The 15392-nt window shown below is 58.8% G+C and overlaps 3 protein-coding genes across 5 annotated transcripts; 1 reads left to right on the forward strand and 2 right to left on the reverse strand.

Annotated features, from left to right (window-relative positions):
- Positions 1-159: 159 nt before the first annotated feature.
- Positions 160-1061, reverse strand: LOC125694703 (bone marrow proteoglycan-like). The gene is given in 4 exon segments (XM_048948281.1): positions 160-218; positions 402-513; positions 585-937; positions 1001-1061. Coding segments are annotated over 4 exon segments (585 nt in total).
- A 1464-nt stretch (positions 1062-2525) lies between these two features.
- P2RX3 (purinergic receptor P2X 3) lies at positions 2526-6109 on the reverse strand. The gene is made up of 12 exons (XM_048948315.1): positions 5810-6109; positions 5163-5298; positions 4966-5037; positions 4829-4895; positions 4666-4759; positions 4510-4587; positions 4299-4440; positions 3819-3955; positions 3650-3743; positions 3502-3567; positions 3205-3282; positions 2526-3091 (listed from the first exon to the last, which is right to left on the reverse strand). Exons 1-12 carry the CDS (start codon positions 5947-5949, stop codon positions 2969-2971), a joined length of 1227 nt encoding a protein of 408 aa, XP_048804272.1. The 5' UTR covers positions 5950-6109; the 3' UTR covers positions 2526-2968.
- A 585-nt stretch (positions 6110-6694) lies between these two features.
- SSRP1 (structure specific recognition protein 1) lies at positions 6695-14830 on the forward strand. Of its 3 annotated transcripts, none has more exons than XM_048949349.1 (17): positions 6695-6727; positions 7391-7540; positions 8285-8470; positions 8760-8865; positions 9491-9681; positions 9757-9987; positions 10071-10174; positions 10304-10432; positions 10779-11000; positions 11211-11283; positions 11768-11906; positions 12037-12082; positions 12629-12752; positions 13278-13448; positions 13734-13825; positions 13997-14180; positions 14368-14830. In XM_048949349.1, exons 2-17 carry the CDS (start codon positions 7487-7489, stop codon positions 14434-14436), a joined length of 2121 nt encoding a protein of 706 aa, XP_048805306.1. In that variant the 5' UTR covers positions 6695-6727; positions 7391-7486; the 3' UTR covers positions 14437-14830. The 3 variants fall into 3 exon arrangements, with proteins under 3 accessions (XP_048805306.1, XP_048805305.1, XP_048805307.1); XM_048949348.1 differs by lacking the exon at positions 6695-6727 and adding an exon at positions 6955-6999; XM_048949350.1 differs by lacking the exon at positions 6695-6727 and adding an exon at positions 7001-7032.
- Positions 14831-15392: the final 562 nt, after the last annotated feature.

Below are 15392 nucleotides of genomic sequence, written 5' to 3' on the forward strand. Positions count from 1 at the left end.
GGGGTTGAGCCCCATTCTGCCTCCAGTCTCCCCCTGGCCCTAAAACACATGGACATGTGGCCTCAAGGCAGTTTGTGAGGCACTTTACTAGGACAGTGACATGGGCCACTGTGAGTCCCTGGGCACTGGGGAGCCATGGCAGGGCCCCCGGGCACTCTCTCAGTGCTGACAGAGGAACAAGCGCAGCAGGAAGCATGCTCTACTTCTCCAGAGCCCATCTATGGACAGGACCCATTGTCAGGGACACAGGGAGACCCACAGACTCCCTGTCCCCTGTCCCCGTGCCCCATCTCAGTGTCCCATGTCTGGTGACACACTCCCAGTACCTGTCCCCACTAAATGCCCTCCCACCCATTGCTCCCAGCACCAGAGCCTGTGCCCTGGTGCAGGGCTGTGCTTACCTTTGGGGTTGAACACGGTGCAGGTTCTGTACCATCGGCAGGGCTGCCTGCTGGCCCAGTTTGCATAGTTCCAGGAGCTCAGGTCCTCCCAGGATGTCTTCCATGACCCACCCTGTGGCGGCGGGGCTCAGCATCCTGCACCCACCCCTGGCCAAGCCCTGGATGCCTGCTGGGTCCTGTTACCTTGCAACTGGTGACAGCCCTGATCCAGAGGTTGCAGTAGGTGTACGTGGCTGCCAGCTTCCTCAGCAGTTCGTTAGTGGCTGTGATGCGCACCAAGGCCAGCTGTCCCTTGTATATGTCCTGGCAGTAGGTCTGAAGGGCACAGATGACGCTGGCAGCGCCCATGGGAGCCTGGCATCCTGCTGACCTCCCCATCCCTCTCAGCTGGGCACGCTTGTAGGTGCGCAATGCCTTCACCACCATGAAGCACCACTTCTCTGCCTGCAGGTACCTCCACAGTGTGCCAGGAGGCTGAGGGTAGGGACAGGCTGGAGTGTCCCCTCTGGCCCCCCACCAACCCCAGTGCCCTGAGACTGGGGACAGGGGTGTCCTTGAGCTGTTCCCATTGTGTCCCTAGTGGTCCCTGAGCTACTCACTGGGGCAGAGGGCAGAAACCATGCCCAGCAGGGTCAGGACAAGGAGCAGGCCAGGCTACATTGTGGAGAGCCGTGGGGACATGGCAGGCCTGGAGGATCTCTTGCCCCATGGACCTGTGTTCCCTGGGATCATCTCAGGAGAGCCCTTGGCCAGCCCTGATGGTCCTCATGGCACCTGGTCTTCCATGCTACCCCATGTCCTTTGTCTCCTCTGGTGTCTCCAGCACCAGCCCTACCCCTCCCTCCCAGCCCTCAGTCCCATCACTCCTGAGTCTCTGACCCCCATCATCCTCAGTGCCACCCATTCCCCGTGTCCCTCCTGCCACCCCCAGCCCTCAGCCACCCCTATGTCCCTCATGCTCTGTAGCCTCTTGCCATTCCCGGGGCCACATCTGGTTCTGTGCCACCCATGCCATCATGTACCTCCCACCACATCCCCAGGGCATCACAGAACTGCATATACCAGATTCAGGGCTGTCTTTCCTCTGTTCCCCAGCTCCAGCCCAGCAGCACAGGGCTGTGTCCCCAGTGCCATCCCTGTTCCTGTCCCTGCTCCTCACCTTGGGGCTCAGAGCTTCTGCCTGCCTTGGCCCTTATAGGGATGCTGGAGTCACATGTCCCCTGCAGCCTTGCACCACCCCAGCCCTGGCCCAAGCCACCAACTGCCATAGGGTGGCCTGGAGGTACACAAGGGGTCAGGGGGCCCAGGTGCCATCATCCTTTAGGGTGGTCCTGTGTCCATTATTCAGCCACCTCATCTCCTACCATGACCCCTTTCCAATGCTGCCTGTTCCCTGCCACCCCATCCCTAAGCACTGCCACCCTGCCCCACAACCCTGCTACTCCTTGGGGCACAAGACCATCACGGAATGGTCAGGAAAGTGGTTGTGCCCCTTTAGAGGGGGCAGTAGTTTGCCCAACAGCCCAAAGTACCAATTTGCCATTGCAGTAAGGGTGCTGCTGTCTCGTGCCCAAGTTAGGGGCATGGAGGGTCTGCATTCCCAGGCACAGCAGCATCTGGTGCATGTTAGTGACATCTCCCTGTGGGCTCAGGGCATGGCAAGACACAGAAACAGAGGCACAGGGCTGCCTCAGTGGATGGTGGCATCTGGAGCCAATAGCAGCCATGGGCTGCCATGGGCTCCAAAACTGCAGAGGGAGGAAGTGACCTTGGACAAGTTGCCAAACTGTACCTGGTTCCCCTCAGGCCACCCCATGGCAGTTAGCGGCTTGGGGTTGCAGTGGAGCTGGGGCAGTGCACAGTGATAGGGGACATGTGGTTCCAGCATGTGTTCGGAGGCAAAGGGAAGATGCTGGGGGCTGCAGTGGGATCTTGTGGTGGTAGAGACTGCTTCCCCCATCCCAGGTCACCTCATGTCTCCTGCACCCATTAGAGCCCCCCACCCATTAACCCCACACACAGAGGGCACAGGCGTGGGGCTGCACACCAAGGCTTTATTGGGGTGAAGGTTCTCTGCATCCCCTCGGCCGGTTCTGAGGTGAGCCTGAAGGTACTGCTCTTCTCTGCCACTCCTGTGCTGCCTCCATGGCTCCCAGCTCCCTGTGCCACCCTATGTCCCTCACGTCCCTGCATCCCCACCATCACTCCTGACTCTCACCCCCAGCCCTTGACCCCTTTGTCACTCCTAGGCCCCTGGTGCCCATCCCCACTGCCACCCATTCCTGGTGTTCCCACAGCTACCCCCTGGTCCTCACCCACCCCCATACCAATCTCAGCAGCTTGGGGCTGTGTCCCCCCACTGTCCCCATTCCTGCTCCTCACCTTGGGGCTGGGGGCTTTGCATGCTGTGGCCTTATAGAAGCACGGGAACACGTTACACTCACACCCCATACACCTCCCCTGTCCCGTCCAAGTGACAGTGTGGTTAAGGAGTAGGACTGGGGGGCTCTGGAGAGGAGAGATCATGGGGCCAAATGCAGACAGGGACTGCGCCATGGCACCCAGAGCTAGAGGCCCAGGGAGAAGGTTCCTGAGTCAGTGGACTGCTTCTCCCGGCTCTGGTCCCCCAGGGCTCCTGGCACACAGCCTGTGGGGCTAGCAGGGGCTGGGGGCACACTGGCTTCTGGCACCTGTGGGACAGGGGATGGACATGAGGTCACTCCCTGTCCCATAGCCGTGGCACCCAGGGTGCTTAGGGGCTCTGGGATTGCCCCTCCATAGGGGTACCCAGCAGCCAACTGACCTCCTCAAACTTGCGGGCCTTGTAGTGCTCGGCGCCCTTCAGGAAGTTGAGCAGGATGATATCGCACAGCACCGTGCCCTAGGGGGCAACAGTAATGGGGAAAGGGCTGCGGGGTGCCTCCAACACCCCACAGACCTCCAGGAATTAGGCTGCCATCACCTTTTCCATCACCCTGCTTTGTGGCAGTGGGATTTCCCTCCATCCTCCTTCCCACCGCTTTTGGGCATCACCATGGCCCTCAGCCCTACGGCTGTGGGTTACCTGCTTGCCCCAGGGCTGAGGACTGCCTCAACTCACCACGCCGATGGAGGTGAAGGCAGCTACCGTGTTGATGAGGGTGGGCACAATGCCAAATTTCCCAGCCTGCGGGAAGGCAGAGAGCTGAGTCGGCACGGCTTCCACCTATGGCACCCATAGGTCCCTGGGATGCTGTGTCCATACGCACGTTGCCATACACCAACACGTCGAAGCGGATGCCGAAGGCCTTGGTGAGGGTGCGCAGCTCAGTGCCGTTGTGCCCACGATAGTACCGTGCGTGCCTGCGTGGGACACGGCCGCCTGGCACCCCATGCTCTGCAGCTGTCCCCACGGCAGGCAGCCACACGTGGCCCTACCTGAAGTTGTAGCCAGGGGAGCCGGGGCTGTGCTGGGTGACACTGTCCAAGCGAGTGAAGGAGTAGCGGGGCAGGCACAGCTCCCAGGCGCGGTCCAGGTCGCACACCCAGCCGATCTTGATGCCCAGCACCCCGCCCTGCCCAGCCGGCCGTGAGGGCAATGCGTCCTGTGCCACGTGGCCCCGTGTCCCTCCATCCATGTCCCACGTCCCCGTGTCCTTGCAGTACTATTTTCCCATGTCCTACATCCCTGCATCCCCACGGCTCACATTGCCACATCCCCACATCGCAAGCCCCTATGTTCCCACACGCCATGTCCCCCATTCCCACATTCATGAACACCACATCCCAGGTCTCCCTGGCTCTAAAACTCAAGTCACTACATCCCTTACCCTGTTGTCCTCACATCCCCTGTCCCCGTGTCCCGCATCCCCTTGTTCTCATGCCCCGCATCCCACATCCTTTGTGTCCCCAGCTCACGGTGGCAGCCAGCGAGGCGAAGTCCTGCCCGGCGAAGCGTGCCACGTCGCCCAGCCGCAGGATGGGGCACAGCGGCTGCTGCTCGGGATGGAAGCGGCAGCGCTGCAGCTCTCCTGCACTGACCTGGGGAGGCAGGTTGGCCCTGGGGGGGCACATGGCTGTGAGCCTCCAGCAGTGAGAACCCACCCTGTGTCCCCGCAGTGCCACTCACTTCTCGAAGCCAAACAGTGGGAAGCGGATGCTGTTCTTGATGAAGAGGGTGAAGTTTTCAGCCTCCAGCATCACAGGGCTGTGGGGAAAGAGGTGGTGGTCCTGAACGGGGCAGGGGGCACAGTGTTTTTCCCCTCTCCTGCTGCTGCACACTCACACATCGACGGTGTCCACCTCGGGTGGGCACCAGCCCCGGATCTCACAGGTGCGCAGGGTCACATTGTAGGGGACGCAGCGTCCCGTCAGCACCCCTGTGGCAATAATGCGGGTGAGCTCAAACTCCATGGTTTTGGGGATCTCCATCCCCCTCCAAAACTCACCACTGCCTGTGGTGCGGCCCTTCCCCTGACAGTCACGGTTGGATGCACACCGGTATGCGGCTTCACTCTGCGGAGAGGGGGGGTCAGTGGGTCAGAGGACACCGGTGCCCCCCATGCCACCCCCTGTGTCCCCATACCTCCGGGCAGATGCCCTGCTCCTGATTCTCCGTCAGGATCTGCTTGGTGACCACCACGAACACCGAAGTGCCCTGCGGTGACGGGGACACTATGTCACCACCACACCCCCACTCCCAACCCCGTGCCACTTGGGGATTATTGGGTTTATTTGAGATGAGGCTAGGAGGGCTCGGGGGGGTTTCCCACTGTCTCCTGCCTGTGGGGGGGTGACGTAGTCAGCTGTGTCCAGGACGCGGTTGCCATACTTCCCGATGCCCTTCACTTTAGTCACCACCGAGGACTCGATGACAGTGTCCCGCACCTGGTAGGCCTTCTCATGCAGGAACACCCAGCTGGTGGGTGGAGGGGTCAGCTGTGGGGACAGCCAGCTGGCTCCCTGCCACCTGCAGCCAGTCCTCCTGCCACCAGTCCTCTGACAGCCACTTGTCACCCGTCTGTGTCACCCCCTGGGGTTTAGCATGCTCCTCAGCACCCATCCCTACCTCTCCTCCCCGTCATCCATGCCAACAGCCACCCTCCCATCGCCTGCCCGTTGTGTCAACCTGATGTCCCCATCACAGACATGCTGCCAGCCACTTGCTGTCACCTTTCCCTCTCTGCCTGTAGCTGTCATCACTTCTCACAGCCCGGTTCCCACCCCCACTCCAGCGGGCAGCTGCCATTCCCATGACACCCTCCTGACCTCACATCATGCACCCACCCAGTGTCCCCTCTTGGTGTCACCCTCCCGGTCCCCAGCTTGTCACCATAGCATCAGGGATGCTATGTAGACTGGGAGCATGTTCTGCCGAGGGGTGGGGAACACCAGCAGAGGAGTGGGGTCCCGGTGGGGGGGTCTCTCACCCGATGAAGTAGGAGAGGATGAGGAGCTGCACGACCCGGTTGACGACGCCCACCACCCAGCTCTTCACCACCACCGACTTGGTGGTCTCGTAGGAGAAGAAATCGGCCAGGCAGCGGGGCTGGAGGCGCGGGGGGGGCATGGGCAGCCGGACGGGGGCACGAGCAGGGGCTCTGCAAGGATACGGGCAGGGATAGAGGCAGTGGGAAGGGATAGAGGCAGGGAGCAGGTCAGGGATACAGGCAGCGGGCAGGGATGCGGGCAGATAGAGGCAGGGATGCGGGGATGTGGGCAGGGATGCGGGCGGGGTGGTGCAGAGGCAGAGGGGTGGGCACAGGACGCAGGGAGGGGGAGGGGGTGCAGGGGGAGATGGAGGGAGGGGGCATGGCTGGAAGGAGGAGGGAGGGGAAGGAAGACGTGGATGGGGGGAGGGGTGCGAGAGGCTACCTCGAGGAGGGCCCCCGGGCGGCGATCCTGCATGGGGTAGCCCCTCTCTGGGGCGCCCTGGGGGATGCTTTGGGCCCTCGGCACTTGGGGTGCTTCCATTTTGGGAGCGGGCCGCGCTGGGGGCGCAGTATGTGTGACTCGATTTTAGGGGTGCCCCACACTCGGGGTGCTCCCATTCTGGGCGTCCTCTGTGCTTGCGGACCCCGTGTTTGCCACCTCACGGTGTTTGGAGGTGTCCCATACCGGTGTGCTCTTTTTGAGGGTTCCCCTTGACGAGGGGTGTCCCATTTTGGGATGCGCCCCACTTCGGAGTGCCTTTTTTGGGGCGTACCCCACGTCGGGGCGCCATGTGCTGCGCAGAGCCGCCCTAACCCCCCGCCGCGGTGACGTCATGGGGATCACCCAGCGTCGGCCAATGGGGAGCAGCCCCCCCACTTCCCGGCTGGAGGCCTCCCGCCTCTCTGTGGTACCAGGTGAGAGAGACTGTCGCTTCGGGGAGCGGCCGCTCTAGCCTGCCCACTTTCCACTCCGCTGCCTCTATGCCGAGGAAAGCGCCGCTCGCCTTTAGCCTCAGTCCTCCACGGCGCTCCATCGCGAGGCTCGTGCCGACGCGGCCGGGTCCTCCCTCCCCCCGCGATGGCTCCCAGAGAGGCCGGGCGGCGGCGCTTCTCTATGGCGGAAGTGGGGGCGGGTTCCGGCGGCGGCGCGGGAGGCGGTTGGGGGGGGGGAGGCGGCTTCGCGCGAGGTTCGTGTTGCGCAGGCGGGAAAAGCGGTGGCGGTGCGGGGGGGGGGGGGGGGCGGGAGCGAATTTGGGGGGCTGGAGAGGGGACAGAGAAAGGGGGGTTTTGGGGGGGTGATTTCGGGGGGGGTGATGTGGGGGTTGGGGGTAGCTGGTGGGAGCGTGGGGGTGACGGATGGGGGCGTGGGGCCTAGGGAGAGGGGTGGTGGAGACTGTGGGGGGCTGCCAGGGCCTCGTTGTACCCCTTTCCACCGGGACGTGGCAGCCCGGGAAGCGGCGACCCCGGGGAGCCCCGGGAGAGGCTTGATGGGGGGACGTATTCTTGTGGGATCACGTTCCTCAGGGGGGGTTCACCTCCCCGTGCTCACTCTCGTTCCCCCTCCTCCCTACCCCCCAGCACCTCGCTGCTTGGTGGCAGCAGGGCATGCCGGCCTCGGTGGGGAGCTGAACTCCGGCCTCCTCCTGCCTGCCTGCGAGCCCGGCCCCCTTCGTCATGGCTGACACACTGGAGTTCAACGAGATCTACCAGGAGGTGAAGGGATCCATGGTGAGCAGCACCAGGGGCAACTCAGTGCTGGGGGCAGCTATCTGGGGTGCTGCCCGATGCCAGAAGTGCTCACCCCCATCTCATGGGCTGGAGGCACACGGTGCTGTGCGGCTCTGAGGCCTGGTCTCAGCTGTACACCCAGGGGTGCTGCAGTATGCTCCCCCCCATCCCTGCAGCTCTTCCACTGCCTTGTTCTGGCAGAGCATGTTTTGCTGAGCTCAACTGGAAATGGGAGCTGAGGCGCCTTGTTTCCAGAGCTGAAGCATTTTGGAGCATCAACAGGGGCTTTTAGTAGCAGCCTGTTGCGGAGCTAGCGAGGTTGTGGTTGGGAACGTGTCCAGGGGAAGGAATGCCAGCTGCAAGCGTTCACCCTTTTATGCAGTAGCTACTGCTGGGCAGCTGGGTGCTGTAAATCAGCCTGTTCCGGTGCTTGGGGGTGGGCAGTGTCATGCTGCAGTGATGTTGAGGATTTCTGGGTCACCCTGTGGCATTTGGGAGATTGTTTCTAAATGCCCGGTGGAGCTCTGGTACCGAGGCTGCTGGCAACCTGGCTGCCTGAATCCCAGCGGAAGGTGATAAGGAGTGCATGGAGAACAGAAACTGTTGGGTGGCTGGGGAGTTCACTTCGTGTCCCCTGGGAGAGCTTAGCAGCTGTCTGTGCTGTGTGGAAGTTCCCCACCTTGGGCTGCTCCCCTCCATGTGCGTGGGGTGAGCTGCCTGTACCTCACACCTACCTCCCACCAGAATGATGGCCGGCTGCGGCTGAGTCGCCAGGGCGTCATCTTCAAGAACAGCAAGACGGGGAAGGTGGACAACATCCAGGCCTCAGAGTTGGCAGAGGGTGTGTGGCGGCGTGTGGCACTCGGTCACGGCCTCAAGCTTCTCACCAAGAACGGCCATGTCTACAAATACGATGGTTTCCGGGAATCGGTGAGTCCGTGCCATCTCTGACTGTTGCCTGAGCCGTGCTGACCATCCTTTTTTTCAGGTAGCTTGTGCTACAGTCTCTTTGCTTGTCCTGTATCAGGCCATGCTGCCTGCAGGATCTGCCAGATCTCACAAAGCTGATCTCCTTGCCTTTAACAGCAGCTGTTGTCTGTTTTTCTCATCATGTACTGCGGGCAAGGTCCCAGTTATGGGCTCTGGGCCGTGCTGATGTGTACATGGCAGTTTCTGATGAGCATTCTCTGTTTCTCTGTTCCTTCCCACCTCATCGCAGGAGTTTGATAAGCTCTCAGATTTCTTCAAGGCACACTATCGTCTGGAGCTGGCCGAGAAGGACCTGTGTGTGAAGGGTTGGAACTGGGGCACAGTGAGGTTCGGAGGTGAGTTGCGGTAAGACAGGAACAGGCCAGTGGTGCTGCTGCTTGGGCAAGGGAATCTGTGCTGTGTGTAGGCCAAGGTGGTGGGGCTGGGTGGGAATCTGATGGCTGGGTCAGTGTCATTATCCCACCAGCACCCAGCTGTTGACAGCTTTAGATGCTCCTCTGGGAAACTGCCCTGTTTTTAGTGCTGATACAACATGGACGTTGGTCATCCTAGGAAAGCAGGAGATACTTGCAGGCAGCACAGCATGTTCAGCGGGGTAGGCAGAAAATGTTCAACATAAAAGAGAAGTCTGCATGGAAGGTGTGAGCATCTAATAGAGCCTTCCAAATTCCTCAGGGAGCCAGAAGAGCTGGTGGATGTTCCTCCCTGGTCTGAGAGAGGAGGAAGAGCGGAATTAACAGCCTTTTTGTTTTTGATCAATATAATTCTCTGGAACTATAGCTGAGAGGAGAAAGCCTAGAGATTTGTGTGGAGAACATGGGAAGGGAGGGAGAGGGGAGGCATTTCTGGGTTTTGAGAGAAGAGCGATGATGCTGCTGGAGCGTGGATCTAGGATGGAACTCACCGTGGGTCTGTGCAGCAGGGTGGACCTTAGGTTCTTATCCCTTCCACCTGCTGTAGGGCAGCTTCTCTCCTTTGACATCGGGGAGCAGCCAGTGTTTGAGATCCCCCTCAGCAATGTCTCCCAGTGCACGACGGGCAAGAACGAAGTGACGCTGGAGTTCCACCAGAATGATGACGCTGAGGTCTCACTCATGGAGGTTCGCTTCTACGTGCCCCCTACCCAGGAGGATGGTGTTGACCCTGTGGAGGTGAGTGAGGCACAGTGAGGCACACTAGTTGGGCGCCCTCACCTAGTGCCTGACCACAACTCCCTCTCCTTGTAGGCCTTTGCTCAGAATGTCCTCTCCAAGGCGGATGTGATCCAGGCAACTGGTGATGCCATCTGCATCTTCCGGGAGCTGCAGTGTTTGACGCCTCGTGGGCGATACGACATCCGCATCTACCCCACCTTCCTGCACCTCCATGGCAAAACCTTTGACTACAAAATCCCCTATACTACCGTGCTGCGCCTCTTCCTGCTCCCACACAAGGACCAACGGCAGATGTTCTTTGTGGTGAGGAGGGGTGGAGTTGTCCTCCCTTTCTCAGGAAATTGTTTCGAAGGATTTTGGGTCCTCACCTCCTCTTCTGTTTTCAGATTAGCCTGGATCCACCGATAAAGCAGGGCCAGACCCGCTACCACTTCCTTATCCTGCTTTTCTCCAAGGATGAAGACATCTCACTGACCCTCAACATGAATGAGTGAGTTCTTCTCGCCAGCCAACTTCCTTGACTCCTTCCCTGGACCTGGGTGTTGCGGGGAGAGCTAGTGTATGTATTGAATCTCCTTGCTCCTTGTTGTTGTCATTATCCTCTATTTCTGTCACGCAGGGAAGAGGTGGAGAAACGCTTCGAGGGGCGGCTCACTAAGAACATGTCAGGCTCCCTCTATGAGATGGTCAGCCGAGTTATGAAGGCACTGGTGAACCGCAAGATCACTGTGCCTGGCAACTTCCAGGGGTGAGGCATTGTTGTTGCTTCTGGCTGGGTGAGGAAGTGTGGGACCTTCCTACACTAAGGGTACGCGTGGAGGTAGGGGGAGAGGTAAAGTGAGCCTTCTTGTCCCTAGGACAGGAGATTCTTCTTGTTTTTGTGGTCTCAGGCCAGCTGAGACCCCCTCTTGACTCGGATAGCAGGACCAACATCTCTTTTTCTATAGTCAGGGTGAGGGGGTTTTGCAAGAATTTTACCCCATGCAAGCAGGAGCAGTTGGTGGACTTATCTAAGCTGCTATCTCACTGGGGATGTGCAGAGGGAGGGGTGTTTGCTCCCCACTGGTGTAACATAGCAGTGTTTGCCCTCACAGACACTCTGGAGCCCAGTGCATCACCTGCTCCTACAAGGCCAGCTCAGGACTTCTCTACCCACTGGAGCGTGGTTTCATCTATGTTCACAAGCCGCCAGTGCACATCCGCTTTGATGAGATCTCCTTTGTCAACTTTGCCCGTGGGACCACCACCACCCGCTCCTTCGACTTCGAGATCGAGACCAAGCAGGGCACACAGTACACCTTCAGCAGTATAGAGAGGTGGGCGCAGAGTGAGCTCTTACTGTAACATTGGGCTGTTCTCTGTCCTGCAATGCAGCTCCATTGCCCCTGTGTCCTCTGTGTTGGTCACACACGGTGGATCTTTACTGATGTAACAAGGTGATCGTTCTGCTCGCTGTGTTGAGAATGCACAGTGGGTGCCAGCGAGCTGGATCCCACCTGTCCCTGACCACCCCATCTCTCCTGCAGGGAGGAGTACGGGAAGCTCTTTGATTTTGTCAATGCCAAGAAGCTGAACATCAAGAACCGAGGCCTCAAGGAGGTATCTGCTGCACAGGGCTGGTTCTCTGTGCCCTGCTGGAATTACTGGCCTGCAGGCTGGGGTGGGGAGATGACTGGGACCTTTTTTCTTCTCTCCAAAATTTTGCTGCTTTTTTTCCTTTCATTTTTTTTCACCTTTCTTTTCTTTCCTTACCCTTGTAGAGGAAAAAGGTCCGTGAGATACCCCTTCCTCTTTCTCTTCTTCCTCCTCCTGGTGCAGGTTTCCTCTGCATGGCTGTGTTGGTCTCTGACTAAACCCAGTAATTGCAGCATGATTTGCAAGAGGGGCCCCCACCTAACTCAAGTAACATCTTTGGGGAACCTTTCCTGTCCCTTTCTCTGCATCCCTGATGAGGAGACAGGGAGACAGATGGGACACTGTGTGTTTCCCAGGCTGGCCATGCATGCATTGTAGTTTCTAGAGAATGGACTGTATGCAGATGTGTGGAGCATGGAGAGCAGCTCTTACTCTGTCCCTCCTGCAGGGTATGAAGCAGAGCTACGATGAATATGCCGACTCTGATGAGGACCAGCACGACGCCTACCTGGAGAGGATGAAGGAGGAGGGCAAGATCCGGGAGGAGAACGCCAATGATAGCAGCGATGGGTCTGGAGAGGAGACAGGTTTGTGCTGGGGCTGCATCTGAGCCCCCACTGCCTGAGGGGCTGCCTGGTATGCTCAGGCTACTTCCTCGAGTTGAGTCCTGCTGCGTTCCTTGGTTGTCCATCTTCACCTCACACTCTGTCCTTGCAGATGAGTCATTCAACCCCGGGGAAGAGGATGATGATGTGGCTGAAGAGTGAGTAGGGGCTGGGACCGGACTCTTAACTATGGGCAGCTTTTGGAAGATGCCATGTGTGGGCAGTGTGTGGGGTGGGATGGGGCTGTGAGAATGCTGAGGAGTGCATCTGATGCAGACAGTATCGTTGTGAATGGCCTTGTAAGTGGGTGCACTTCTGGTCTGTCTCTCGAGTTCTCTTGATGAGAACTGCAGTCTGAACAAGTGCTCAGGGGCATCATGTGTGCTGATGGGAGTCAGGTTCAGCACAAGAGGAGGGGTGGATCTTGGTGCAGTTCAGCAGTGAGGCGTTGCAAATGCCTAAAGTTTACGGGAACTCAAAACGATCAGCCATGTTCGTGGAAGGAGAGTCCCCTGAGGGCTGTTAAGAGCGAACAGAGCGGTTTCAGCTCAGGAAGTCTCCGAACTGCAGGTTGCTGGAGGATGGGAGAGTTCAGGGGGAAGTCCTGCTATGTGCTTGTCACTGCCACAACTCCCTCACCTCCTGCTTCATCTTGCTGGAGTAGAGATCTTGAGCTTTCCCTGAAACCAGGTCACTTCACACAGGTTTGACAGCAATGCCTCGGCCAGCTCCTCCAGTGGGGATGGTGACAGTGACCGAGGTGAGAAGAAGCCAGCCAAGAAGGCCAAGATAGTCAAAGACCGCAAGCCCCGCAAGAAGCAGGTGGAGGTGAGAAGTTGCTGCTGGTAGAGTTGTGGAGATCAGGGCTCACTGCCCTTGGAATATGGATTGCTTTTCCCTTGTTTGGAGCAACACCACAGGAGATCCAGGTCACAGCACATTAGCTGAGCTGCTTCCCATTAGTCTTCTGCTGTGGTCTGATCCGATCCTACCACTTCACAGTGCTTTGCCCAGTTTGGGTTGTCCAAGCCTGGCTCTTCTGCTTCCTGCAGGCTTTTCTTCATCCTGCAAATGAGTCTAGATTGAAACTCTTCCAAAGGATATAGTGGTGTCTGAGCCTGGCAGTACCTTCTGATTGTTGGAGGACTTGCCCCCCACAGGTCCTCCACATCCTCTCCACCTACTCTATGGGTGCTTTCACTTTTTTTTGTGTGTGAGCTGACAACCCATCTCCCTGATTAAGTAGCTGAATAATTACTGGTGGGATGCAGCAGGCATCATCTTGGGGTAACCCTAAGTCTTCAGTGTGTGGGGTATTTCAAGTTTTGGTTCTTTCTGTTTCCTGCTTTCTAGAGCAAGAAAGGCAAAGACCCCAATGCTCCCAAGAGACCCATGTCGGCTTACATGCTTTGGCTGAATGCCAACCGAGAGAAGATCAAGTCAGACCATCCTGGTATCAGCATCACAGACCTGTCCAAGAAGGCTGGGGAGCTCTGGAAAGCCATGTCTAAGGAGAAGAAAGAGGTGGGTTGCTCTGCCAGTGAGGACTGCTAAGCCAGATTTAGGAAGGGAAGGTGGATGTCAGGAGGCCTGGGATGCTCTTGCTTGGATCTTGCTGCTCCATTAACAGATCAGGAAAGGAGGTTGGCAGTGGGGAGCTGTCACCTCTGAGCTGGTGAGCTGTTGTGTGAGCATGGTCTCCAGGTGGTCAGGGACATGGGTGGAGATAGTGTTGGACTCAGGTGGTGCAGAGGCTCTTGTTGGCGGATGGTGCGGGAACAAAGCGCCACTAACCTGCTTTTGCTGCAGGAATGGGATCGCAAGGCAGAAGATGCCAAGAGGGATTATGAGAAGGCCATGAAAGAGTACAGCGTGGGCAACAAGTCAGAGAGCTCCAAGATGTGAGTGTGCTAAGCGGACAAGGGGACGTGGCATGGCTTCGCTGGAATCTGTCTGTCCTTAGCTGTTGTGGTGGCTGGGCCTCTCCAGGGCTGGGGGGTTGTGAGATGGGACCAGTGCACTGTCAGCAAGGTAATGCTTCTGTCTCTTCCACCCTCCCAACACATGCATAGGGAGAGGTCTAAAAAGAAGAAGAAGAAGCAGGAGAAACAGATGAAAGGGAAAATGGAGAAGAAGGGTGCTGCCTCCAAGTCTTCGTCCTCCACCAAGTCCTCTGCCAAGAATATGAGCGAGAGCTTCAAGAGCAAGGAATTTGTCTCCAGCGATGAGAGCTCCTCTGCAGAGAGCAAGAAGGAGGTAGTAGGGCTGTTTGGTGGTGGGCTTCACTCATTTACCTCATCCCTACAGGCATGTGCTCCTCTTGATAGTATGCACATCCAGTCTTGTAGTGGAGGACTGAGTTTAGTCTTTGCTATAGGTACAGGAGTAGGTGGAGATGAGCTGCTCTGCTTCTACTGTCCTGACTTCCTGTTTCTTCCCACAGGACTCAGACGATGAGAGAGGCGCCAGCCCGGCCCAAAGCTCAGAGGATTCTGCGTCTGGCTCGGATTAGTGCTGTCCCCGCTGGCTCCAGGCTGGTTCCCAGATCAGCGTGAGGACCGGGTGGGCCGGCCCGCAGGAGGGGGCCTGGCTCTTGGGCTCTGGCTGGCTCCGAACCTGCTTGGCTGCCCTTCCTCCTACCCCTGCTGCCAGGTGAGGGGAGGCACTGGAGTGGGGCAGGAGGGTGCCCAGACTCACTGCCTGAGCCCTTCCCCTCAATGCCTGGCTACAGAGCGAGGCCCTGTGGAGGGGAGGCCCAGGAGGAGCCTCAGTCCCACCTCTGCCCTGTTTCTCATCAATTTATTTTTTTTAAATACTCGGGTTTGTTTTGGTCTCTTTTTTTCTTTTTGTATTTTGGGTCCGTTCACATGGCAACTCGGATTGAATAAAAAACACCCGCGGCGGGAGTGCGTGTGGGTGCGGAGGCAGGGGGTGGACTGGGCTCCCCTTCCCCCGAGGCACAGGGGGTGCTGGGATGCCTTCCTCCCAGCATTGCCTTTCTCCCGGCATCGCCTCGGCCTCCTTGAACCACAGCCAGTGGCTGAGCTCACTCGCAGCCCATCCATTAGCAGCCCGAGCCCCTCCTGCGGGCTCCCTAATCCTGTTACAGCTCCATCAGCCTCCTAATGGAGGCCCGGCGGTCGATCCTGATGCCGTGCGGATGTTCTCTGCTCCCTGGAGAGCTGAACCGTGGCCGGGGGTGTCAGGTGGGGGGGGGGAGGGCAGGCGGCCCCAATCCCCATTCCATCAGCGTTCCCGCTTGACCCCGGCACGGCGGCCTGGCTGCGAGTCAATCGCCGCAGGGGAAGGGGAGTGAGGCGAGGGGCGAGGCCTGGCTGCTCGCTCCAGAGCGTAGGGCCAGACGTAGGTCAGCGCGGGTTTGTGGGGCCGCCGCACCCCGGGGGCGCCACAGGCCGGGGGTCCCTTCTAGCAACCTCACAGTGGCGCACGTGGGACCCGAGCGGCCCG

This window comes from Lagopus muta, chromosome 6 (assembly GCF_023343835.1).
Source record: "Lagopus muta isolate bLagMut1 chromosome 6, bLagMut1 primary, whole genome shotgun sequence".
NCBI lineage: Eukaryota > Metazoa > Chordata > Aves > Galliformes > Phasianidae > Lagopus > Lagopus muta.

What these genes read in the sequence shown, in the direction of transcription:
- SSRP1 (XM_048949349.1), top strand. Translation starts at nt 7,487, where the DNA reads ATGGCTGACACACTGGAGTTCAACGAGATCTACCAGGAGGTGAAGGGA. An exon ending in CCCGCAAGAAGCAGGTGGAG is followed by an intron (nt 12,753 to 13,277) that starts GTGAGAAGTTGC and finishes CCTGCTTTCTAG; the next exon opens with AGCAAGAAAGGCAAAGACCC. An exon ending in TGTCTAAGGAGAAGAAAGAG is followed by an intron (nt 13,449 to 13,733) that starts GTGGGTTGCTCT and finishes CTTTTGCTGCAG; the next exon opens with GAATGGGATCGCAAGGCAGA.
- P2RX3 (XM_048948315.1), bottom strand. Translation starts at nt 5,949, where the DNA reads ATGCCCCCCCCGCGCCTCCAGCCCCGCTGCCTGGCCGATTTCTTCTCC. An exon ending in ATCCTCTCCTACTTCATCGG is followed by an intron (nt 5,299 to 5,809) that starts GTGAGAGACCCC and finishes TCCACCCACCAG; the next exon opens with CTGGGTGTTCCTGCATGAGA. An exon ending in TCGCCTCGCTGGCTGCCACC is followed by an intron (nt 3,956 to 4,298) that starts GTGAGCTGGGGA and finishes CCGGCTGGGCAG; the next exon opens with GGCGGGGTGCTGGGCATCAA.